This window comes from Tauraco erythrolophus, chromosome 8, assembly GCF_009769465.1.
Source record: "Tauraco erythrolophus isolate bTauEry1 chromosome 8, bTauEry1.pri, whole genome shotgun sequence".
Lineage (NCBI taxonomy): Eukaryota > Metazoa > Chordata > Aves > Musophagiformes > Musophagidae > Tauraco > Tauraco erythrolophus.
Genome location: NC_141472.1, coordinates 36,948,670 through 36,974,515, shown reverse-complemented (window position 1 = coordinate 36,974,515; position 25,846 = coordinate 36,948,670). Strand labels below are relative to the sequence as shown.

At 39.3% G+C, this 25,846-nt stretch overlaps 1 protein-coding gene across 2 annotated transcripts in view; it reads left to right on the top strand.

Moving 5' to 3' along the window:
* Positions 1-25,846, top strand: part of NCKAP5 (NCK associated protein 5) — a 374,281-nt gene that overhangs the window by 50,086 nt on the left and 298,349 nt on the right. Inside the window, exon 1 of one of the 2 annotated variants that reach the window (XM_086615797.1) lies at positions 6,367-6,444. The exons of the other annotated variant lie outside the window; for it this stretch is intronic. Within the exon in view, the coding sequence (XP_086471923.1) occupies positions 6,367-6,444 (78 nt within the window). Of the gene's footprint in view, positions 1-6,366; positions 6,445-25,846 lie in introns of those variants that run through there. 2 annotated transcript variants of the gene reach the window in all.

The window sequence follows — 25,846 nt, the reverse complement described above, 5'->3', positions numbered from 1 at the left end:
CTACTGATCTTTCCGATTGTTTGGTAGCTGCTAAGGAAAACTGATTCCTTGATACAGTTTGAAAGAGTCACAAGATGAAACACCTTCCAAAGGAACTAATTTGTCCTCCAGCTATTCAAGGGCACATCAGCATTTCATTTTCTGTAGCTACTCTGGTGATGTGTAACTCTGACCAAAAGGTTCAACTTCTCTGAGTTTGTTTCACTGGCCTATAATTCTTAAATGAATTTACGAGTTAAATGTTTATCATCTTCCATCTTACTATAGATACAGAAGATATACCTCAGTCATAGGCATTTTCATCAAGGACGGAAAGTTTTTCTCCATTTGGTTTAAATCTGGCAAATTTCTACTCAGTCCAGCAGTGGAGATGAAAAAAAGGCTGGCATTAGTACTGCCAGCAAGCATGGTTTGATTCTTAACGGGACATAGTGGCCAAATTAGGCAGATCCTGCTTGTTCAGAGGTTATTTCATACTACAGAGACCTGATGTGTTGCACAGCTGATGGTACCTGCACTTAGTCCGCCGCTTTGAGGAGCTCTGAGCTAAAGTTTTGTAGAAACAACATTCAGATCCCCTCCAGCTCTTGCAAAAGGTGACTGTTCACAGGCAGCAGGCAGCCATTTGACAGTAGGTAGTTTCGCATTTCTTGAACTCTGCTTACAAAAGCTGGAAAAATATCCAGAGCACTCCAGAAAGTTTGACCTTTTTATAATATTTGTGTTGAAAGTGCTCTCGCCGGGTGCTGGGTAAGTGATATGTATTGACAATAGTCACTCAAATGAAGAAGGATTTTTTGTTGTTTTTCCTGGTAATTTATAGTTTATTACTGCTTTACTTGCATGGATTAGGCTCACCATAGTATTTAGCAAATCCATTTTCTTTTTTTGAAACAAAATCTTTTTTAAGCCTGTGTGGTTTTCCTCGTAGTCCACTGTACCTCCCACTGGTGAGTATCAGCCTTTCAGAGCAGAGTAAAGGAGAACTAAGGGACTTTCTTTCTTTAATGACCTTCAGCTGACCAACGTTTGATTTAAATTTTATGGGTATAACATGTTGTTAATCGCACAGCTATTTGCATTTATGGCCTGCAGCCATCCTTCCCTGGGCTGTGATCTCTTTCAATCTCCCATTAAGCCAAGTTTGGCTGGCCGGTATTTGGATGTTAGATTTTCCAGCCTTTCAAGACATGGATACCATGGGACACGGTGTTTGTAGCTGTTCAGTGACTCTCTCACCTCAGATCCACTACAGAACCTCAGAATGAGCTAATACTTACTGAACTAGCTGAGGTGCTATCATCTCTTGGATGAGATAAGGGAAGTATAGAATGTATAGGGTGAGGCACTGCAGAGATAAGCTTTTGCAAGCACTGCTGTGACTGGTCTCAGGAAATAGGGAGACATGAGTGGGAATGGAAGAGAAAGAAAACAACCAATTTCCTTATTGTTCTCCCTTGGCATCCATGAATATAGAAAAACTGAGAAGAGTGAGGTCAAAAGAGGGTCTTTTCCCCCTCGAGAAAGTTGAGATGCTTTTTCAATGAAAGACAATGAAGGGCAAAGAATAAGTGTCCACTGCTTGGGTTATAGTGTGGGGGCAGAAGGCAGCAGAGGTTTGGAAGGGATCTGATGATACTCTGCAGAGAAGCTGGCAGAAGAGAAAAGCAGTTTCCTTGTTTTCTCTGTTATTTTAAAAAAAGCTTACTGACCTTCTTGCAGCAAATGTCCTTATACAGAAGAATGACCTTCAGGTCACTGAAAGCTGCACAGGCAGAGCATTCCCACTCCTGTGAGGGAACGCTGGGCTGCAGGACTAATTACCTTCTCCACATTGTGCGTGCTGTCAGTTTTATTGACATTGCCACATTCAAAAATAGTTAATGTTTCAGAGATTTTTTCACCTAAGTGATTCTTTCTGAATAGATCAAAACAGAGGATATGGAGAAAGTATTATTTTATTTCTGGAAATGCTAAAGTGCCTACTGCATTCTGTGAAAAACAGGTATTTATTTTTTAGCCCAAGGCCGTAGCAATGTGTAGGACAGCAGTGGGGGTCTTGAATTCCATCATGCCTAAAAAAGTGAACTGTAGATGTCAGGCAATGCTTTAAACAAGGTATTGGGGTGGCTGGGCCTACTGCAAGAAAACCAAAGTATTTAATGTGTGCATAAGTGACGTGTAGGAAGAGATATTTTCTTTTCATTTGTACGCTTTTTCAACCATACATACTGAAACGAAAACTTTAATAATTGATGAACAGTTTTTATTGTTTCTCATGAAAAAGTCATGTTTGGTTTGTTGTGTGATGGGGCAGACATGGCAGCGTTCGAACGGCAGTTATGTCAGATGCTGCATGTTGTACACTGTTCAAAGTTTAATGAGCACATTCTAAGGCAAAGAAAAACATTATGAGCTTATCAAACATTGTCTCTTCTTATTCAGCCTGTGGCAGTATATGCAATTTATTTAAGTGACATTGAAAAACAATTGCACTTATTCAGTCTCTTCCAACATCTACTGCAAAAAATGCATTGCCATTAGATTTGATGGGAGAAAAAGGTTTATAATAGCGCTCAGAAAGGTATGTTGTCCAATACGTAAAACCTGCACACTTGAATTTTAAAATGCTTAATGTGAGTTTAAATCTGTTCCCACTGAGGTCAATGGAAGTTTAATCACTGACTGCTTTCACTAGGAACAGAGGCCAAAAGTAAGCACCTTTTAAAATCCCACACAACAATTTCTGGCCCACAAATGTGGCAGCTACTGAGACAGTTCATTTTTCTCCCAAATGCAGAGCATGGCCCAGGTTTTTTTTCATTTCATTTTGGACAAATTTCCACTGGGGGCAATGGGAGTTTGGCAGAATTAGCTCAGCAGTCATTGTAGGATGGTAAGACCTCAATTGGTATAAGATGTGCAAGTGAATCTGTGAGTTACAGTCGTTGCGGTGTGTGCCAGGAAACAGTTGCCTCTATGCACGTGCAAAACCATTAACGTGCGTAGGTGGGTTTCAAGAAAAGGACGAAAAGTCTTCAGTGAGATCTAAAGGTCAGAATTTAATCTCGTTCCCCAAACAACACAAAATGTTGAGAAACATAAATATAACCTTCACGGTCCCCATTTCATTTAAAATATTTAATAATGCAAATATGGAGATTTGCAATGGAAGCACCATGTAACTCCTTGACATGGATGCTGTGGCAAAGCCAAGTTTTGGAGACAATTGCCAGCAGCCATGTGACCACTGAAACAGCTGCTTTATACTAAGCTAAACTGCTCCATAGGCCCATTTATTAAAGAGCTAAGTCTGCTGTATGTGAAATTTTTGTCTTCAGCTCTGAATACCATCAGGGGAGACATCAGTTGGCAGTGCATGTGAAAAGCTATTCATGTTGGCAACCTGAACAGCTTTGCTGGAGAAGCTTGTCCAATACTTAAAGAAATTAATAATTAATAAGCAGTGAGAATTGCATTAAGTAAACACAGGCTTTCCTCTACCAAATTTGTAGTATTTTCTTTTGAGGTTCATGGTATTTTATATTACTTGAAATGTTAGGCAGAGTTCGACTATTTTCAGGTTTTCTGCACTCCTCTTTTTGTTTGCAAATTTTGAATCAAATTATTTATTTGTAAAAAGGCATAAAACACCCAAACTTCAACACGACTCTGAAAACAGCAGTTTCAGCTTCATAATAAAGATCATTATAGCCTCAAGAATGCACTCATTTCTATAAAATTTTTGTTGTCTAGCACTTTTGGCATTTCTTTAATTTTATAAAAATAGGAAGTTACTAAAGATTCTTGTTCAGATCTGCAGATTTCAGGTATTAAATAATTTTCACCAAAGTTACATTTAATGATTTTTTTTAAAATAAATAGCAATTCAGTGACGCTGAAAATGGCCTCCTAACAAATTGATATACGTTACCTTGTAATCCTAGCAGCTAGGTGAGTTCTATCACATAATGTCCTTGTGACAAAACTCCCCCTCCCCCCAGGATCTGCTTCCTCCCTGTGATTCTGTGTGTATGTGCTGATAGTGATGAGTCCACAGAGTTTCCCCAGTGAAAAATAACATTTAATAAGACATAATTGGAATAGATCAACTTTTTTTCTTTTTTAACCAATTAAAAAGATGCAAAGAACCACTTTAAAAATCTGCTGTCAAGTGAGCTCCAATGCATATCCTCCCGTCGATACCAAGTGCAGTGATCTTGTACTCAGTGATCTGAGGAGTTTTGCTGCAGGATCCAGCTCACAGCCCCCAGCAGCTGAGTGCTTCTAACGTTGCAGAGCTCCACTAGTTGTGAAATATGGGTCAGCTGCTTTGGCTATGACTATTGCATGTCAGTTAGTATTTATCAAAGACAAAAATATCTTGCTGCAAGAGAGTAGCATTTGTTCCACTAGTTTCGGAGACCAATTGTGCATGGTTCAGATTTAGAACAGCAAAATTGCTTTTGACTGTTTGAGGCTCAGCATCTATTTCAGGGCTGGCTGTGGGTTTCAGGGAAGCACCAGGGAAGGGTGTGGGGAATTAAGTTGCTTGAGAGTTTGGATATAGGTTAGGAATCCCTTTAGATCTAGAATAACCATTTGTATTGCATACATGATTTCAGTGGCTGATAACTGTAACCTGAAGGTTAGCGGCCATCCATCTGAATGGCAGATGTGAGCTTCCACCAGTTTTGGTGATCTGAAATCACATCATGCTGGACGAGACCCTATACATCTACCTTGAACCATCTTGTGATGTTTTTGGTTCTCTTGGAAGCAGGAGTATGGGCATGGAAGTAGGCAACCCTGGGTGCCTCCAGTGTAGATGTGTGGGTGAAGCCTGGCCCAGCCCAAAGCCCGGAGAACAAGCAGGAAAACTTCAGTTGCTTCAGTGGCCTCTGAGTCAGGCACAGTTATAACGATCTTGCCCTGATGACTTATCATGAGGACTCAATGTGTGCATCCATGTATGGATAAACATTTTAAGACCTGACTTAGTTATTAATAACAACTAGATGACTTTGAAGAACTTTACTGGGATGTAAATGTTCTGCATGATCAAAGACATAGGAAATTGCCCAGCAGCCACAAACTTCCAGAAGTTTAGCTACGGAATATGACTAGGTAGACCACATCTTCTTGTACCTTCACTGCTCCTTGCAGGCAGTGTGAATCTCATTTCTCCCATCATTTGGTTGAACTAAGCTCTTTGGCTCCAAATATCCCCCCCCTTTTTTTTTTTGGTGAAAAAGCTTAGAGAAAGGACAGGGAAGAAGAAATCTGTGTGGAATATTTGTGTATATTATTCAGAAACTCGTAGTCTTTCTGCATCCTATCACTTTTTGTAATAAGCAAAGTTTGTTGTTAAAAGTCAGCATTTTCCCCCAACCAATAACTGAGACATTGTAATATTTCTTTTAAAAATTCTACCTCCTGAGACAAAATATTGCAGTGGGCTGGTAATAATTGACTTTTTAGTGTTAACTACTTTAGCATGAAACAGCATATGGGCTCTGCATCATTGTTTTTGCTGCTTGATATTATTAGTGCCTTTAAATTTGGAGAGCAAAATTTTGTTCCATTGAGGATGGTGTTGGCAAATTGCCTGTGCCTAAGAGACACACTTGGCCTGCAAATAAATGTGCAGAAGTGGAACAAAAACCAAATTCATATGAGCCTGTTCATAGTAGTGGGTAGTTGTGTCTTCAGCGGGTCAAACAGAAATGGTTTGTTTGCAGTCATCAAAAATAGCTCTCGACATGGTGGGGTAGTTGCAGGGAGAGGGCAACTGCAGGCCATGTCTGAGGGGGGGATCAGCCTTGCAGAAGCACATCTGTCAGCCTCCTTCAAAAAAAAGTCTGAAAAAGCATGTTATTTTATACTAGTCTGTTGAAAAGTATGTATATATTGGAATTTCTCCTATTGCTGTGATTGACATTTTTATATAATCTTAATTCTGTGGCAAATAGTCCTCAAGAAATGTTGAAAATCCAACAAAGTCCTTGTTTTCTGTGCGTGTTGCTACGGAAGACAGAAATCATGACTGTTTATTTACCATGTTGGTTTCTCTGGTGCATTGGTTTGGCAACCGTGTCACCTATATCTGATGATGCACTAAGGAAGGAACCTTTCAGGTCAAACAAATGACTGTGATAAGCTATCAATATTTGACTAAGAGGCTGCGTTGGAAGCACACCCACTTAGTTGGAATCAAAGGAGTAGGATCTAGGACAGGCGATATAATCCAACTTGACAAACTAGTTAAATATTGACAAGAAGCGGAAGAGCAGCCGCACTCGGGCTGAAGAGAAAAGCGTGCTCTTGCTTTTCTGATTGAGCACATCCAGGATTTTTGTACCCAGAATGAACGGCTGCAGGAGCCCGAATGATCCAGCCCAGCATAATGACCTGCGTGGCTTATCATTTCTTCAGCTGTTAAAGGTAGGTCTGCTCTCCCAGAAAGGCAGCTCCTTTAGCTACAGCACCTTGTGAGGAAGCTGGGTGGAAAACTCCGAGCTGGTTTAACTTCGAGGGGGTATTTTTATCCTGGGTTGCACAGTTGCATGCAGGCTTACACTGTTCAAAATTTAATGAATGAAAAATAGGCAGTGAAACATAACGTGGTATGTTTTCTGCCTTGTAAATCAGAACGGTTATGCACATGTGTGCATGCGTTCGTTTTAAAATGTTTATTTAGTTGGTAGAGTTATTATAAAACTGTGTTTAAAAACAGCTATTAGCTAATGGAGAGACCTCATTGTCAGGGGTATTAGGAGATTATGGCTTCATTTACCATAATGCACAGAGATAGTCCAAGTGTTCTGCTTTTTGTTTATGTGTTTGTTTAAATTTATTTACATACTTTAACCCATTCCCTAGCATTTTATCTTTCAACAAAATCCTTTTATAATCCAAAAGGTTGGGCAGAGATGCTGCTCCACATGATAACTGAAGAGCTATGTAAATAAAACCTGACATATTAACTGCCTTGGATTCCTGTAGTTTCGTATTTGGAAATAAGAAAATGTAGTGTAGATATGGGAAACAGACATGTTTGCTTTTCCTACAGGGTAATTAGTCAGCAGCTGGAACTTTTGAAACAAAATAACAGGAGCCAATCACCTTCTCTCTACTCCCACAGCAGCAGTGAAATTAGGACATAGAGGAAAATAAAAAACATGTTGGCATTTTGGGTTATTAGCACAAATGATTTTATAAACAAATAATATATAAACCAAATTGTAACAAGCACACAAGAGAAAAAGCAATAAAATATTCACTGTTTATTTTAACATGTATTCTCCTTGGGAGATGTTTCATAAGCACGTGATGATATAGATGTCAGATATTGATTGTTACATACCCCCATAACTAGAGCATTGTACTGTACAATTCCAGTGTGCCATATGGCCCGAACATACCATGCAATTCATTAGTGAACATATTACAGCTTTATATAGCCTCAGAGAAATGTGGCAACATGTGATGTAATGCTCATGGACAGTAGTTTGTTGGCTCATTTACCAGTGCTTTAAATAGAACGATACTGGGCACGTTAAATTTGCTGTTTGTTGCTTCTAAAGCTGGGACATTCCCTGCACTCTTTTTTCTCAGTGGTCCTTCAGTGTGACTTGTTACAGGAAAAGAAGAGGGTTATGGAAAGAGGAAAGTCTAACACATATATGCAAACTGGTGTACAGTCAGCATCGCCTGGTTCTGCAAACGCTGCGTGCAACACTGAATTCCTGTTTTGTTCTTAGGCTGAAATCACAAGCACGTTCTTGATAAAAAACTTGGAGCCTGTCCCATGGTGCTATAGCCGAGGTACCAAACGGAGAAGAAAGCCATATGTGACACTATTTGATTAAGGATTAATATGCTGTGACTTCATCTCATTAGGAATATTTAATCAATTTTTCTGCCTTATAACATGATAACCTTTGGTATCTCAAATAGTTTCAGGTCACTGATGTGTATAGATCACTAATATCAAAATAACTTTGGATTTTTGTTTTGTGTAAATTCTGTAAGTGTATGTTGGCATATTGAGTCCCTGTTTTGCAGTGTAAAGCAGCCAGCATTTGGTAAAAAATGAAAAACATTTGTTGATTACTCTTTGGACACATCCAGAACCCTTCCACATGTAGAGCTGCCCTGGGTGTGACTCACTGTTGCGTTACTGGAGTTTTCTGCTGTTGCAGCTTTATTGAGATCAGGGGAGTTACTGCGGCTTAACCCAGAATTGCACAGTGGTGACATCAGCCTTGTTAATCCAGGAGGGAATTCTGCACATGGAAAGGGTTCCAAACTGAATACAGTTTTTCAGAAAGGAAAAATAGGGATAGGAATCCAATCCAATATAAGGAACTGACCTTATAATATATAGCAAAGAATGGAATGGTGTCTTTTCTACAAACAATTTAGCGACACAATTCAGACAACCTACTTCAAAGAATGATTAAGAATATAAAAGAATATTAAAACCAAAAGATGCAACAATATATATGGGTATGGGGAAGGGCAGACATGATTTAAGGAAAATACTCCAAGATACTATACAAATCTTTGTATAACTTTCTCATTCAAAGTGTTTTTTGCGATCGCCTGGGTTGAATTTGACCATCTTGGGGCAAACGTCTGACTGGGTTATATCTGTTCTACGTTGCTGTTGGTGACCTCATGTTCCTGCTTTCCTGGTGCTGATGCAGAAGGGAACGCAACTATGGATTTCCTACTGGGGATTCTTAATATAGAGAGACTGTTTTCATGTGCCCTCAAGCTTTCAAAAGGACAGCAATTTTCTTTAAACAAAAACCTCATGTAGAATAGCAAAGAAAAGAAATATGCCTTACATTGTGGGTATGGGCAAAACCAAGAAAGAAAATCTGTAGGCAGAGGTTGAAGCAGAAATGCATGTTCTCAGGCATGTTCTTTGCCTGAGCACAAGCTACAATGCAGAAAGGTAAATTACTGGGAGAAGCGTAGACATAGAGGACTGTTTGCTGGGAGTGATGCACAGAGCTCTCACGTATGTTCCCAGGCATCAAAGCTGTGCAAATACTTTGGAAATCTGATTAAAAAAAACAGAGATTATCAGTCCATTTTCCAGGGAAGAATCATGAAGGCCATGCGGGACAGTCAGTACAATAAGCAGTCACACTTTATTTTGGCTTTTATAGAAGGAAGAATAATTTATTTTGCAAACAAAGCCCAGCCATATCGTGAGTGTAGGAAATCCTGTATTCATTTGGCAGTTCTTGCAGAATGTTGCAATAATCAGTAACCAGGAGGAAGTACATATGTAGGTGGACAACATGGAGCTTCAGATGAAGTTGGGGCAAGATTCAAGGCTGTCTCATTTTTCATTGCTGCAAGTGGACGGAGTGTGCTCAGTTTTACCTCTTGTATGGATAAAAGGGCTCAAGTAGCAGAGAGCTACTGAGCATGAGGCAAGCTCCTTGCCTAGCTCCAAAAGCAGCACAGCACTTAGTGATTCACAGACAACTTGCAATAGCACCTCTTCTCCTTGGTAATGTTCTTCCCAAAGAAAGCCTCATCAGCTTAGGTGAATGGTTCAAATTTGCAGGACTGGAACATCAATCCCTGGGTCTAAACCCAGCTGAATAAAGAGAAAAGAAATCCAGAAAGTTGCTCTGAGCAGGCTAGAAATGAAGGAAATATCAGGAGATTTCTGTCAGTTAGAGTAGGAATCTTACAATAAGCACTGCTAGGGACCTCATTCCATGCATACTTAAACGTTAGCTCTGATTTGGCTTTGAATCTGAATGCTGACTCCGTTCTCATGCTGAATCCAGAGCCCAAATATATTTTCTCTATCCCATTTATTTTCCCAGGCCTCGTTAATTAATAAGATCTGTGTGCATTCCAGTCCAAGCTCCAGATTTTGACATCCTATGGACTTCAGCTATTTAAAGCACAATTCCCATGAATAAGTCATAGTAAACAAGAGTCAGCAGGAAGTTATCATTCGTTGTTCAAAAAGTAGTGAGTGCTAAATTAAATAAATACCATGTCTTTATAATGTTCTGTCACACAGACTAAAATCAGATAGAGCTTTTATTGAATCTGGCCCAGAGGTTACGAAATAAAGTAAATATAATGAAGTTGATTTGATTCTCCTGTTTGTTTCACTGTAGTCAGAGAAAATGTTTGCTTACGAAGGCATATGAAACATTTTGAACGAACTCAGAAATACTTTTAATCTGCATCTCAGAATCTTGTAAGAAAGTATTGTAGTTTGGGGGAAACTTAACTTTGAATGATCAGACTTAACATACTATTTTTCAGTCAGTTGTCACTTAGTATCATACTCCGAAATATGCAGTGAAAACCCTGGAGCTATTCTATCTGATTGAGCTAAACCAAATGTTTGGCAGGAGAATGGGGATTTTAAAAATTAGAAGATGCTCCTTTTGGTGTCTGGTTTTGTTTAACTATGGAAACAGAAGCTCGAGAGGAACAACATTTTACTTAAATGAAATGAAAATAAAATCGCATGCAAAGTTTCCTATATGAAGCAAGGTAGTTTGAGTTTTCCTGCTAGTTTGAAAAAGAATACAACATCTGTTTTGGTAATGTTTTTCATTGTATTTTTTTATCAATTTAAACAAAGCTGAGGAGAACAGCAAAGATGTTGTAAGAACAGATTTCTAAGCCAAGTTCACAAATTGGCTTTAAAAGTGATTAATAACCACTCAACATAAGCAGGCAATATAATGTAATCACGTTTGGGTAAGACACAAGGGGCTTCATCAGGCTCTCCCTGCAAATGCTACAGAAAACTCTTATTCCTTAGTTACATTTTGTGTTTCTGGTAAAGCTCCCTTTAGCATTGAAAAGATTTTTTCCCTGGAAAGAAACACGGATTTGTCCATTAATGCCGTATGTTATCCTCCTGCAAAACCAGCCACCTTCCTGTAAATAAAGAGGGATATCTCTGGTTCTGTGGCAGTAATAGAACACTGATCCACTTTCTGCACTTTCTTGATATCCCAGTACTGTGTAGTTCTCCCAAATCTTAATATCTCTGCATACGGTATAGTTTCAACTCAGGCTGAATTTTGAGGAAAGAATCTCATATTTTCTTTGGATTGTGTTCTGATCCTTGGCCCTGCCTAGGACAGAAATAAAATTGCATGGCCACTCCTCCCTGAGATTGGGGCTTTAAAATCCAATTTGGGGATTTTAGTTTTGCAAGGTGACTTGAATCCTTCTCAAACTTCTCCATCTGCTGTGTTCATTTCTCCTATGTAATACACTCTTCAGTTCCAAAATATGACATAAAATGATATTTTAAAAGATGTATTATACGAAATATGTTTAATATCTTCAAAGCCTAAAAGGAAAATAAACTCTGGAAACAGCTATGTGTTTTCAGAAGCAAGAACAGAAGGGCAGTGTGTCAGCAGTGTATAGTAAAAGAAATTTACTTCCAAAAATAAAAAGGGTGGAAGATTTTATTTATTTATTTGTAAATAAATCTTAACTTGTACTAAGGACTCTTTATATTCTACGTAAGAGTAAAGAATAGGTTTGTGAATTACTGTCTGTTTTATGGAAAACAATCAAGTAGCATCTTACAGGTAAAACTGTTGTCGCAAAAAGCCAGCAAAGCCTGTCTGACTCTTCAGCGTATCATCCTGGATAGTGATGGTCCCTCTGTTACCATGGTTTGCTGTGATTCCATATGGTCTATCTGCAGACTGCCAGACATATGGGAAAAGAAAAGCTTGGATTGCACATACGATGACAAGCCAGCTAAAGCCTTCAGATATTCTGCAGTAAGGTCCGGTTGGCTCAAAGGGTTTGTTTTTCTCTGTATCACGTTTGAACGTGCTGATTGTCAGGTGAGTCACTGCAGACATTTCAAGCCTTATCGACTTATTGCTGCACAGCTCCTATTTTTAATTCGTAGGTATTCAAAATTGGAGAAGTTATTTACAGTATACGGTCACAGGCACAGAAATCGATCTAGTTCCACCATAATTTTAATCAAACAAACATCTGTTTGGCAAAAGATTTACTAGTCAATGCCAGTACCTAAAAGGCACATACAGAAAGCATGGACTGAAGGTAGTAAAGGAAAAACAGGACCAAAAAGACACTTAGTGAATGCAACTGTTAAAAGGTGGCTATTTCCTGTAACTGCTACTGGTGGTTGGGGACATGATTTTAAAGATGTTTGGTAGCTAGCAAACATTAACTTCAGAGCTTTGCAGGACTCCTGGTGCACTGGGCTGTATGATACAGCAGGTACCTGTGGACCTTGAAGGCACTGATGCTCCATGCCCTGTGTACACTCAGCTTTACCTGCATTTATTCATGTTACATCTTTTTTCTCAAAACTGAATTTTTGCTTCACATACTATAAGTACATGTATATCCATGGAAGTTGGTACTGGTATTCATTTTCTCACTCCATTTACCAGTAGCAGTGGTTTTCACTTGTATATGTTGTAAGCTGCAGCAGTGCGAGATACAAGTCTGTTCTGCAGAAGCTTAGAAGTCCTGAAGAAACAGATCAGATAGAGAGACCTGATCTGGGCAAAGAACTCTCCCAATTTAAAACATTTTTGAACTAGGAGTAAGAGTTCTTGCTGGCATGTTTGACGGAGCGGTAGTCAAAAGTAGACAAGTGTAATACAGACAGGGAAATCTCTTCTGAATTATTTTCCACTCCAATCCTGACATCCATCTAAATCCGGATTTGTCTCTGGCTTATAAAATGTGGCTTTAAGAACTTTATTATTTTTATGTGTTTTTTCTCTTGCAGTCTAAATTGGAGAGTGTTGTCAATACTAACAGCTGCACATACACATGTAGCTCCTGGCACTGTACTGCACTTCCAGCTCGTGCTGGAGAGGCTCTGTGCAGGCACCTCTCTCTCTTCCACACTTGGCATTCGTTATCTTTTGTCTCTCATGCTCTTCTGTAATCTTTGCTCTCTTATTCCAGGTCTTGCCTGTGTTTCCTGTGGGATCATTTTTCAAATTTGACATCCTGAAATCACATCTCTGACATCAGCCAAACCTCTTTCCCCTCATCGCTATCCTCACTATCAGTCACCAACAGAGACAGCTGTGCTCCCAGCGCCAGTCCACCTCTTCCTTAACTCATATCAATTTACATCAATTCTCTATATCGCGGAGTTCAACTGTGGCTTGACATAAGGCATCTATTTAGAAGCCACCAAAATATCTATGAACAACTTTTCTATGAAATATCTTGTCACAGTAATCAGAACTTCTTTATCTTTCCAGGGAGGCATTAGGAAACCTAGCAGATCTGCTAACGTCTGAGTATTGTGGAGTTTGAGAGATGAGTTAATGCAATGGCATTTTAAATATAATGACCTAAATACTCTTTCAGCTGACTGTAAAGTAAATGGACAAATGAAGCACATTGTTGTTTATGCTTCATTGTGTAATGTTTTAATACTCTGTCATGTTTGGTGACAAGGACTTCAGCTTAACCCGTACTTTTAATAACTTCATTGAAAATCTTAATTAGAATTTCATAATCCTGAGGAAAATCTATCAGGTAGCTGGATTTTTTTTTCCTTAAGTTCTCTGAACTCACCAGCTTATGACAAAAGTTAAGATAAGTATGTTGTTGCACTGTTCGGTGCTCCCCAGTGCTTCTGCTGGGCCGGGATAAATTAAAAGCTGAGCTAGAGCCGTACCTTTCAGCTGGCTGTCAGCACTTTGTGTCACCTCTCTGTGACCAACCCAGGGATAACATACTGGTGCTCTGTTGGTTCCCAAGTGTGAGCAGCTGGGTTCAAAACATGACCCTCAAGAAAGGTCCAATAAAAGCTCACGTCTTAGGTAGGGAAATACCTCGTTCCGCTCCTGTTGCTGTCTGAGCCGAGACTGCAGCAACAAGGATCAGCTCACACCGAGCTTCACCAGGGAAGGGGGAAACTGTTGGGTGAGCTGTGCTCTGTTCTCCAAGAGGACATCTAAGGCTAGGGCCCATAAAAGTTTGGGGTGTTTCAATGCCTGACCTCCCTGGCTATGGAGCCCAGAGCCTGGCATGAGGTGTGGGGTGCTAAATTTCTGGTCCATTTGGAACCTTCACAATGAGGAGAGGAGCCTGGAGTAGCCAGCATGCCAAGTACAGAGGTGCCTTGCTCTACCCACTGTGTGTTGGGTGCCCAATTCGGAGGCTGCAGTCAAGTACCATCCAGACACTTGCAATCAAGAGTCCAGAGCTGTCTATTCCCCCTACAATAATAAACAAACAAATACGTTTGGCAAAATATTTACTAATCGCTACCAGTAGGTAATAGATAGGTACATTCTAGTTCTGCTTTAGAGGTTTTTTTTTTTAATTCAGTGGTTATCTAAAACAAAGACAAAGGCTCACCCTTTGTAGCAGAGCATCCTCCAGCTAGGGTCCTGCCAACAGGACCGTGCTGGATGGCAAACTTTTTGTCTGTTGTCTGACTGAAGCTTTCTCAGACACTGATAGTTTGTTGTTTTACCTGTAAGTTTTAACCCTGGCAAATGCTTCATGGATTGCAGTGAGGAAACAATTAATGTAAGAACTGTGGAGTTGGTCTCCTGCAATAAAAATTTGTGTGAAGTACAGAACTTCAAGGATTGACAAGTTAAGGATATACATAACTATAGCTAATGCGCAGCATTTATTGGAACACGCCTCAATAAATCTTCCTTTTATAGGATATATAACTACAAGGAGAAGGGAGAGTGGTAAAATTATAAGTGGAAAGTCTTTTATTTGCCAAAGCTCTGTGTTTTAGACATCTTACGTAGCTGGTTATATACTGTACAAAGACAGACCAGGAATAGAAAATCTGGCAAGCATCACTAGGGTTTTTCTGTTCTCGCCTGACATTAATCTGTGCTTTCTTTACACTCCAGTTATCAGTTTCAGTTACTTTTTGTGCTCCCAACTTGGAATTAAATGTGATGAACCATGTTCAAAAATCAGAATTCTTTCTGGCAGACAGATGCACTGGTTACTCTTTCTGTGCTGTGCATGAAGCCGTGTGATCTGCTCGGAGGTACCTCTGGTGAGCAGAGCTAAGGCCACAAATAGATCTGTGGAGTTGGAGATGTGAACTTGAAGATACTGCCTGTTTAACACCAGAAATAACATGGAATATTAATAACACAGGTCTCATATGTTATTAATAGTTTCCTTGGTTCTCTGTTAATTACACAAAACAGTCACACATCTTCTGGTCCCCCACTCCGCAGAGTAATTTACAAGCATACACTCTTTTAGACTCTTTCAAACTCTGCTGCACAAGTAAATAAATGGTGGCAGCTTTATAAAACCCTTGACACTGTTCCAGCATTTAAAACCTCTGTTTATCCAGGATTCAGCAAGGACAGACATGACTTTCATGACAGAACTCTAGTAATGCTCCCCACTAAAGCTCAGCTCCTTGAGATACCATTCATTAGCTCTGAAATTTATGTCTACTGTATATTAGCTTCAGGCAGAATAGGGCAAACACTTTTAATGAAGGAGAACTGGATTTTTTCCTTGATCCATGTAAGTCAGTGTCTGATGTTATCTTGGAGATAACTAACAAACATCGAGTCTAAAATAGAACAGCAACAAGCTGCTCGTCCCATCAGGAAGCCCTCCAGAGCTTCTCAGTGTGCTGCTCTGCACCCAGGGGGTTTACTCTGCGATGTGAATGTAAATATGTCCAGAGAATTTTAAAGAAGAGGAAGTTTAAATGTAAACAAAGTAGTAAAACCAGCTCAAATAGCATGGTGAGTTACCAGGAAATGACCGTATTTAGACAGAGTTTTGAAAGTGGAAAGAGATGCAAAGGGGGAAGATGGGTGCAGTGTGCCAGTGGACATGAGTTCCCATGGGAGAGGGGTGAGGGTGGGGTAGGAGCCCTGAGTCTGACCCTTCCTCCCTGCCCATTCCAGTGAGAAGCTCTGCATCTAGAGCAGTTCTGGAAGTCTGCATCCCTGCATGCTTTAGGGAAACCTGCGGGTTTTGCCAAGAGAACTCTTACATTTTAAAAGCATGGGAAATGAAACTCTAAGTGGTATCAAGCTCACAAAGGACACCAGGCTAAAATGACAACTTAAAAAGAATTCCTGGTTTTGATGTGCTGTTCCTCGATTTGGAAGTCATCAGCAGGTTAGGGAGTGGTTTCACCTTAGCTGAGGTAAAGGAGCTGAGGACCTGCGTGGGCTTTCTTTGCAAATACAAAATGAGATGCAATATGGCCATCTCCTACGTCTTAGCTAACAAAGTTGTGGTAGCATGCCATGATGTGAGCATATCCTCAGAAATAAAAGAAAGGTCACATAGAAAAACAATTAGTGCTTGTCATATTTATCTTCATTGATTGTATTACACTTCTCAAGAGCTTTGCAGTGCTTGAATATTTTTTTAACCTGAAATAAGTTGCAGTTTTTCTGTATGAATAACAAAATTACAAGAAGCGGTAACCTAAAAGTTACCTAGTGAGGAAGTGTCCCGACTGCCTCCTGGAGATTGGGTTTCCCGCCTGGAATTCTGCCTTTTAGTTCAGCACAGCTTGTGGCTTCACATTGGCTAGACCAGAGGGTCTGGATACCCAGGTACCTACTGTTGTGTATTTAAATCGTCTCACCAGCACAATGTGTTGCTTTGGTCGAATGGCCGTAGATCCTCTGTGCATCACTGGCCCTGGCAGTGCTTCAGTCACACGGTGAAGGAATTCAATAACAAGTAGTATGTGACCGCAGTGATGAATAATACAGACCATGGGATTCAGATTAAATATAAAAACCTTCATTTGTTAAAATAGTTAGGTATTGATGAGGTAACTTTTGTACCACAGCCTCTTTGGGAATGTGCATTTACATGATTACTATATTAATTCATTATAACATCTTTTTTATTATAGCTAGGGATGTATCAATCTAACTTTAAAAGTCTGCAGCTTTAAATACTACCAGAGGCCCTAATACATGGACAGGAGCATCCCTACATCTATTGAGCTTGTCTTCGTTCAGGAAGGAGCTTAACTGTATATGTGAGGGTGCAAAGCAGGCAGGCTTTGCTCTGGGAAAGAAAGGTACATCTGGATTCCCCAGCCGTGTTTATCGGTTCACTGATCTGTTCTAATCTAGATAATAGAAGGGTACAGAATTAGACTGTGTTTTATTAATAATAATCTGCTCTGTGATGAATGGATTCTCTCTCCATACTGTAGATTATGAGTATCAGTAGAGTACCTGCAGAGTATCAGTATCAGCACATACTCTACTGATTACATGCTATAGAGAGACTCACTAAGTTATCTCTTTACCTTTTTTAAGCAGTATTTCGAACATACGTAAACAACTGTAATCTATATTACTGGGTCAGACTTGGTAGATTATTTTCTAGAGTAAATAAATTAGACTATGCTGCTCTGCAGCTGAATTGTCATAGTGGCGCCAGCCTTAAGCAAAAGCTACAACAAATATCTCCCGCAGTGTGTTGCAGTCTGCACAAAAGACGTGATCTCCAGAGGAGCACAGTAGCTTTACTTACTTAACATATTTCTTATTTACTCTGAATGAATGTGAACAAGTATGCAGTTACACTGAATATCCATTTAATGCTTTTTACAATGCTGTGTACATGTTTTGTCCAACTCATTTCAGTGTAGGATAGAGGAGGTACCTTGCTTTGGCTGTTCTTTGCACCCCAAAGGGTGCTCTGGGAAAGCAGGTAGACAAATCAGAAGTGTAACAGAGGTTTTGTGAGCTTTTTTCCAACTTTTGTTTGGATTTTTACATGAACAAAAGTTTGCTTGGCTTGGGGTTTTACTTATTTGTGACAATCAAAACTCGGATGCTGTATTATCCTGCACTTGCTTGGCTCCCTTTATAGATATATTTGTGAGCTTGGCACACCTTTCATTTGAAATGAATTGGAAAATCTCCAGCACTGAGTCTGGTTTTGAGTTTCATCACATAACTTTCAAGCTACCGTAATCTACGGTAAATTTTCACTAAAATAAGCTCCGTATTTCCTCAGAGTTAGTGAAGAGAGTAATAAAATGTGGATTAGCTGCTAAAAACTCTTAGGAAACTTATTTTCTGCATGCAAAAGGGAAAGAAAATGATTACTCTGTCTCCTTGATGAAATGGAGAAAATAGTTTTAAAATCAGCTCAGTCCTTTTCTCACTGTCTCTAACATCCATGATACTCCAGGCACTTTGTACTAGTGTCTTTGATACAGAAAGCTCATGAATGATATACCTTTGTAGGCACAGCTGCAATGGCTTCAGCCCTACATGTCTTCCTAAGAAGGTTAAATAACTAAAACAAGTGGTCAGTAGCTGATTCTTGAATTCCTGCTGAAAACCAAGGTTTAACACCCTTTCAGCAGTGTAAGGTTGAATTTAGTACAAGAGAACTCCATGATAAAAAACAAACAAACAAACAAAAAACTTTTCTCTGAACTACAGAAAATGAAGATTTTCATTTCCTCAACTTCTTACAAAGTTTTTCCCTACCTTCAGAAAGCACTGGGCAAGGTTCTGTATGTCAGCTCCTTTCAGTTTTTTAAAAGATGCTCGGATTAACATATTGCATCTACCAGTTGTGGTGATGGTTGCCATGCGGCATTAAAATAAAGTAACATCTCAAATTTGGACTATTTCCTCTTCACAAGTCAAGTGTCAATCTACAATAGCAGAAGTTGAATTTTTTCCACAAGTTTTTGAGGACTTTTTTTGGTCCTAAAATCCTACAAAGCATTTCCTGGCGATGACAACACAGTTATATCACACTTGTGTGAAACAGCAGAATGATATCACCAAACCTCTGTGTAATCTATCAAAATTTCCTAGGTACCCTTTTATACTACTTTTCTCTCTGCTAATTCACTCAAAAGCATGAAATAGTTGCAAGTTTCCATGTGTCCTGATATTATAGGTCACTACAATTTTCTTCTTCTCTCCAGTGTGTTTACTAGCCCTTCAGCTTTGTTTGTGAGCAAATTTGACCATGATTGAACTTCTATCAAAAGAAGCATTCAACAAAGCACTACTCGTTAGCCCTTAAATTCATCATTTGTTAGCTGACTTGCATTCCTGCCCAGCAATCCAAGCAGACAGAGAGGCACAGAGGGAGCCTTGGCAGGAATGAAGGGACTCTGCTGGAGGACTGATGAATGCACAATCAACGCTTTCTACAACAGCATGACAACCTCTTCTTTTAATTGCACTCCACTGAGCGGAGCTGCTTTGTGCACTTGTGGGAAGTGCTCTCTGGCAGCTAATTTTTAAGTTTCATCCACAGCCAGTCGATAGGTTGCAACCTAAGCTATTGGACATACGCCTGGCCAACACGATGTGCACGTTCATGATTCATAATACTGAGTATTACAGAGCATTATCTATAGGAATGAAGCCGAGTAGCCTGAAAAATCTCCAAGTGGGTGCCAGTCCACATGGCAATGTATGTCATTATGGACATCACCTTGGTTCTCCGTTCCCTGTGCTGACTCTCTGTTGAGTAGACAGATCAGTCCAAGCTCTCAAACCCTCATCTTTAAAAGCCATCTGTTGACTGATCATTTCTACCTTTGAGATTGCTTCTTCTTTCATGGCTAACATATTCCAAACAGCTACATCCCAAAGAGCAGAGAAGCTACTTTTTACTGTGGGAAGATCAAGACTGTAGGAAATAACGAATTTTTCCAGAAGCCATGTAAAATAAAGAGAATATCAGCTCTTCCCAGAATTAAAGGTCAAATTTGTTTCCTCAGTTTTAGGTTTACATCAGCAATTTCATCCCCTATATAACCTACTCAGCTAGCTTAGTTGAGTACACAAATGGACACACCATAAATTAAGCTATTTCTCCTGTAGAACGAGAAGGGAAAGATAAAGTGGATTATTTATAATATCTCCTTTTAGATGCCCAGAGGTTCATGAATAAGCTGGTGGAGAGAACCAAGTAGATTGCAGCTTAGGGAAAATATATGAAATAGGCCAGAATGAGCTGCAGTTTGGTGTTTTTCCATGATTTCTTTCCACTTCCTACCTGTCAGTGAGCATAAGTACATGTATGGAGTGTGAATAGGGAATACTTTACTAACGAGTCAGAGCAGTTCTTTTTTTTTTTCCCCCTGTTCTTTCATGCTTGCTTTGTTTGACGCTATCTGGGCTGCATCACTGAAGACAAAAATATTAAGCCTTGCAAATGAATAATAGATGTAATTATCAATTTCTGTTAATTAACTCAAAAGATTGAAATACTTTCTCTCCTGGTGACATTCAACTAAGAATATTACTACAGTCCTGACTGGCAAAAAATCTCATGTTTAGTTAGAAATTCTTTAAAGTGCCATCCTCAATGGGATGAGTCCCCTCAGACCCTCATGCCTGGGAAGCGCCAGGCAGGAATCAGCAGGGCTGTCACCTCCAGGATAACTGTGCTGCCTGTCACCAGGTGCTTAGTGCCGCATTGCAGCTGGCATTTATTTCAACATAAGTCTTGCTTCAGACATGTCAGTCTTACAGCTCTTCTGCTTTGGGATGAGGGCTAGTCGTAGACTGGCAGGGTGGCATTTCACTGAGATCTTTCTATTTGGTATCTATATATATATATAAGATAGGAACACAAATGGATGGTCTCAAAAACAATGTTGGAGCTCATACATGAAGCATATGATGAGTTCAGTGGTGTTCAAATGTTCATTTCTGATTTGCTGTATTAGAGCTTTGCATAATTCAGACCTAGATGGAGGCAGTGAATGCCTGTACATTTTGAAAGTATGGTACGTGTGTGGTTCAGGGTCCTGGCTGAGCCCGTGTGACATGTGCAAAGTTTTCTCTGCTGTCACTTTGATCTCATAATTCTGAGGTTTGGAAAGCTGATACTGAGGGAAGATAACACATCCCAGAATGATTGTTTGTTCTGTCATGAGCAACCTAAAATTGTAAGGCATTATTAAAGGCTGTGCTCTTTTCCAGGTCAACTTTAATGCATATGCAAAATGATAGCCAAAGCCTTTAGCTTCTCTTTATTGTGCTCAAAGCACTGAGCTGTGAAATAATGCTCAGAATTGATCACAGATGCATAACACAGTCCACCTAATGTGATAAAACTCCTTTCAGTATAAGACATAATTACATAGAATCCAAACGCAACCACACGATGTGTGTACTTTATAAATTGGGTAATAAAATAAATGTTCATTGTTACTTTAGTACTCTAGTGTTATTCACAAATGTCTATAGATCTTAATGGAATAAATGCAGAATCTGAAGGTGGAGAATACTAGAACTTATTTTGGCATAAATTGCTTGATTATTGGAACTTCCTATTAGAATCTCCTGTATAGCTCATTTATCGAAATAATTAGAAACAAACTCTTCAGATCCACTTTGCCAGACTAATCTTCTTTACAAATTGCCACTCTAAAGTAATTTCTGGTGCTCTGTTATGAGAAACTTTATCATGAGGAAGAAATGCAATATTAGGTTTGAAAATTAATACATGATAATCTTCTGATGAGTGTTGGACAGCACGTAATGAGCTTATGCTTTTGAAAGCAACTGAGTGAGAAAAATATTGCTGAAATGAAGGAGGAGAGCTGGGATGAGTCTGAATCCTTTTGAATTAAATTTCATACCTTAGAGGCTATGTAGTACTCTAGTATCTGGTTTGCAGTTGAAGAAGGTAAATAATGTTGTGACTCTTTGGAAAGGTATTTTCAATTTTTAGGGAACTAGGGTTGAATAGAGGTGATCAGGAGTAGTTTTTTTAGAGACTTGAGACGATATTAGAGTGCTGTGCCCTGGCTCAGACTGCGGTAAGTATAGAGCCATAAGTGCAGTGCAAACCCTCCTCTTTTGGCTGAACACTTCTGCAAATGTAGCTAATTGGAAATGCTGGACACTGGAAGACAGAGAGCCTTTAATTTTCCAACTCCAGTCAGAAATACAAAGGGTTGATCAGTATCCAGCTGCAGAGTCAACTTCCAGAGGCACTTGCTGCTTGCTGCTCTCTCACCCGAGCTTTCGTGGTCAGGCTTTCTCTCCATTGGCCTCACAGGACAGAAAGTTGAAATACCTCATTTTAAAATAAGTTTAGCTGAAATGTTTCTCAGATATTTCTCTGTAGTATTTACTATCTTTGTTGACAATCACTTAAACCTAAAATGTTTACTCTCTCCTGTGTGATTGGACTGAACACAACGCATAGCGTTTTAGGCGAGTTTGAGCATTGTTGCATTCAATGTATTGAGCACGTTAAACAGATTCTACCTTATACCTTACTTTTATTTACTTATTTTTATTAATTTAGCTTGAGATGTAAACGTAGACATGGGTATACAGCCCTCGCCATAGATGGGATGCTCAGCAGCAGTTTCTCATATCTTACATTTTCTTAAATACATTCTCATAACAGATAAATAATTGCCATTTGCTGCACAGCAAAACAGAAAGCATCTGATAAACTTACCGAATGGAAGAAAAGAATTTCAAACCACAAATGAGTATACCACTTGAGGAGGAGAAAAGGGCAGCAAACAATATCACTGCTCTGTGCTTTTAAGAGAATGCATATCTGTGAGTTCTTTCCTTGTTACAGTGTAGGGCTGTGACTGATGTCAGCCTGTAACATCACTGTCAGTTGCACTGCAACTTAAAACAGACATCACCAGCAGCTTTCAAATGTCATTTTATTTCTGCAGAGTCACAGGATAACATGTTGCCCTCTTCATTCATCTCTGGCACTCTTCCAGTGTAGCTACTGTAACTCTTTGGCAGTTCAAATTCAATCTTTTGTTGTTTTTTTTTTTTTTATTATTTTCAGATCATCGTTTACTTAACAAAAGGTAAATAAAAGTAGCTTGTGCCATATGCAAGAATTTTCTCAGGTAAAAGTGTCCAATGTTAATTGGGCAAAACAAAAGTGACCTCCTGCAAATGTGCTGCCTGGTGAGACGTGCCAACAGGATGGCCCAAAACACCTGAATCCCCCTAGTCAGAAATGAGGTGAAAAACTGAGGTTATGAATATACTGTAAATAGCAGGATGATTAAAGGTGATGCGCAGGAACATTTCCCAGACTGACTCAACTTTGCCCCAGTGCAGACCCTTAATAAAATGCCCACTTGCCACTGGAGCTAAAGTCAAACCTCTAGTTTCTGGCAGCCTGGATGTCAGCTGTAAACAACCAGTTTTAAAGAATTATTTATAGATGGTGGGTAAACACTTCACAAAGCCACAGAGCCAATGGTATTCTGCAAGGTGCACACATTACCTAGCTGCACATTGCCTACCTGCAGATTTCTGTTTTAGCCTGCAGGTAGCTGCCTTTCTGTCCTCGCTAGACAGGGAACAAATTTAGGAGCCCGGATCTCAGCTTAGCAGAGGGCAAGGCTGTCCCTTTCACTGTAATCTGGAAACTACTAAATGAATTTTATAGGGAGACTTATGATCAGCCAAATAAACCCTGTTTGTGGAAGGTGAGGATAGGGTACAACACTGTGACTCTGCTGAGGCCAATGGGAGCTTTAGACATCGATCCGTGCAGGGATCAAGATTTCATCCCAGACACCGATCTGTACATTAACTCCCAGTAATTCACAATTGCTGACTACCGAAGTCATTTCTGGAGCTGGAGCAAAAGTGTGTTTGCCACAGCCAGTAGCTGAAAATCAGAACAGATGTTTTCTGCAAACAAACATTGATGCCAAACAACACATTTTTCTCATTTCTCTACTGTGGAACTACCCACGACTTGAGATTCATTATTTCTAATGATATGTAGATGCCTCTTGTTCATGACTCTGATTTTCTGCTCACAACTTACTCTCTTAATTTTTTTAACCAAATGACCAAGAATTATTTCTTGGAAATGCAGGAATAATATCTGCTGGTTAGAAAGAAGCACAGGAGAATTTTCACTCACAACCTCATTTCTTCAGTGCAGGTCAAGACTGATCTGTTTTCCTATATGAGGGTGCTAAGGTGTAAAATTCTTCTCCTGAAAATATGTATATACATGAAAATTTCTTTAATATTTAGCCAAATATGAAGGTTTTCCTGAAGGGTCTTTTAGTTTAATAAAATGTCAGTAATAGGATCTGAAAACTGGAAACAATAGATTCTTCTACCAGGCTTCCAAGGATCGTATGGACATTTTTCTCAGTTGTTACAGATGTAAATGATGGTTCTGCACTTTTATTTAAGCCACTGGGTATTCTACAGCAAAAAGAGATTCGTAATACAGTTTTAAAATCCTGCAGAAAATACAATTTTCCATTAAATTTCATGCTTTTTTCCGGGAGAGCTCATTCCATAAATGGGGGGCGGGCAGAGGGAATAATAGGGAAAAAGAGCATTAAGACCTCTTTAGAAAATTAGACTACAAAGCACCAAATATACATTACTAAAACTTAAAATTGGCTTCATTGACTTCTTTAAATTATGCAGGCATTAATAGGATTCTTATTATTAATTCATGTAACTGTTTATACTAGTTTTTTGATAGGGCTTTATATGTTTATTTATTTATTTCTGCTATTGCAGCACTGCATTGATGGAACTCATTAAATGTAATGGCATTTGGCAATTTATCACACAGATTAAAAGCCCTTTCCAGATCACCTCTACTCACCCTTTCTTTTGCAGAACATCTTTGGCGTATGTCCGGGACACGATGAATTGCACAATTTTCTTGTACACAGCATTGCAGAACCTGCACGCCTGGGCAGTATAAGGAAGGCACGCAATTGAGTGTTTAGCCACCATTCCTTCCTTTTCTCTCGTTTATTCTTACTTTAAAATAACTCTCAGACTTCTCTGTTAACTCTAATCACAAAAAATCCTTAAAATGCATAAAGTAGTGTAACAGCCTCATTAAAGTCAATAATTGGCTTTACCTGACTGTATTTTATCAACTACCTTCAAAAGGTGCTGTAGAAGAGCTTTTCAAATAGTAAAAAGCTCTATTATTCAATGCTATTGTAACATTAGCAATATATAGAATAATGCATTCCCATTTGTGCATAATGAGGTTGTAAATTCCTTCAAGGGTTCTGGCAACATTATGAACCACCAGAGCAAACTCCAATTTTTTTTTTAATGTCACCAAAGTCAGGCCAATCAATTTATGCAGCTTTTGAAGCAGATTACCCCTTCAGAGCATGGTAGGGCAGCAATCAAAGTATTGCAAGCATCAGGCTGTATGATAAGCGTGCAATGTAGGGGATGGAAGATACAAAAGAATCATTCAAAGTCCTGTTGCTTCTGAAGTCTAAATCACTGAGTGAAAGGGTGTCATATGGATTTTTTTTTTCAAAGGCTTGGCTGTAGTAGTTATATTTTTAATCAAGAGTCGGGTTTTAATTAAGGATTCTCTCTGTTTCAGATGTATTCCTGTGCTCATAGTCAGCAGTCCTGAGCAGCAGGTTAATATAAGATTATGTGGGAAAGACAGCAGTTGCTCTGCATAAAGATACATACACCTCAGGGTGTGTTTGTCCTTCTGTTCCAAGCTGCATCTTAATGTTTTTTTCTGTTACTGGTGATTTGAGAAATGCTTAGGCCAGCAAACATTCATCACTAATTGCATAAAAGTAAAAATTACAAGGTGATCTGTAGGAGAGCAGTAAAAATGATGAGAGTCACTTATGAGGAATGAAAGAATGGCAGAAGATGATGAATGTTTCAATGTTTTCAAAGATCTCATTATTTTTCTGCATCTATACTTTTTGCCACTTCCCTTCCATCCAGTGTTACCAGGGTAGGAAGAGGTATCACACCAGCAAGCTTTATGGAAACCACATAATGATGACCTGAACTGCAGAGTCTGTGACTGTTTG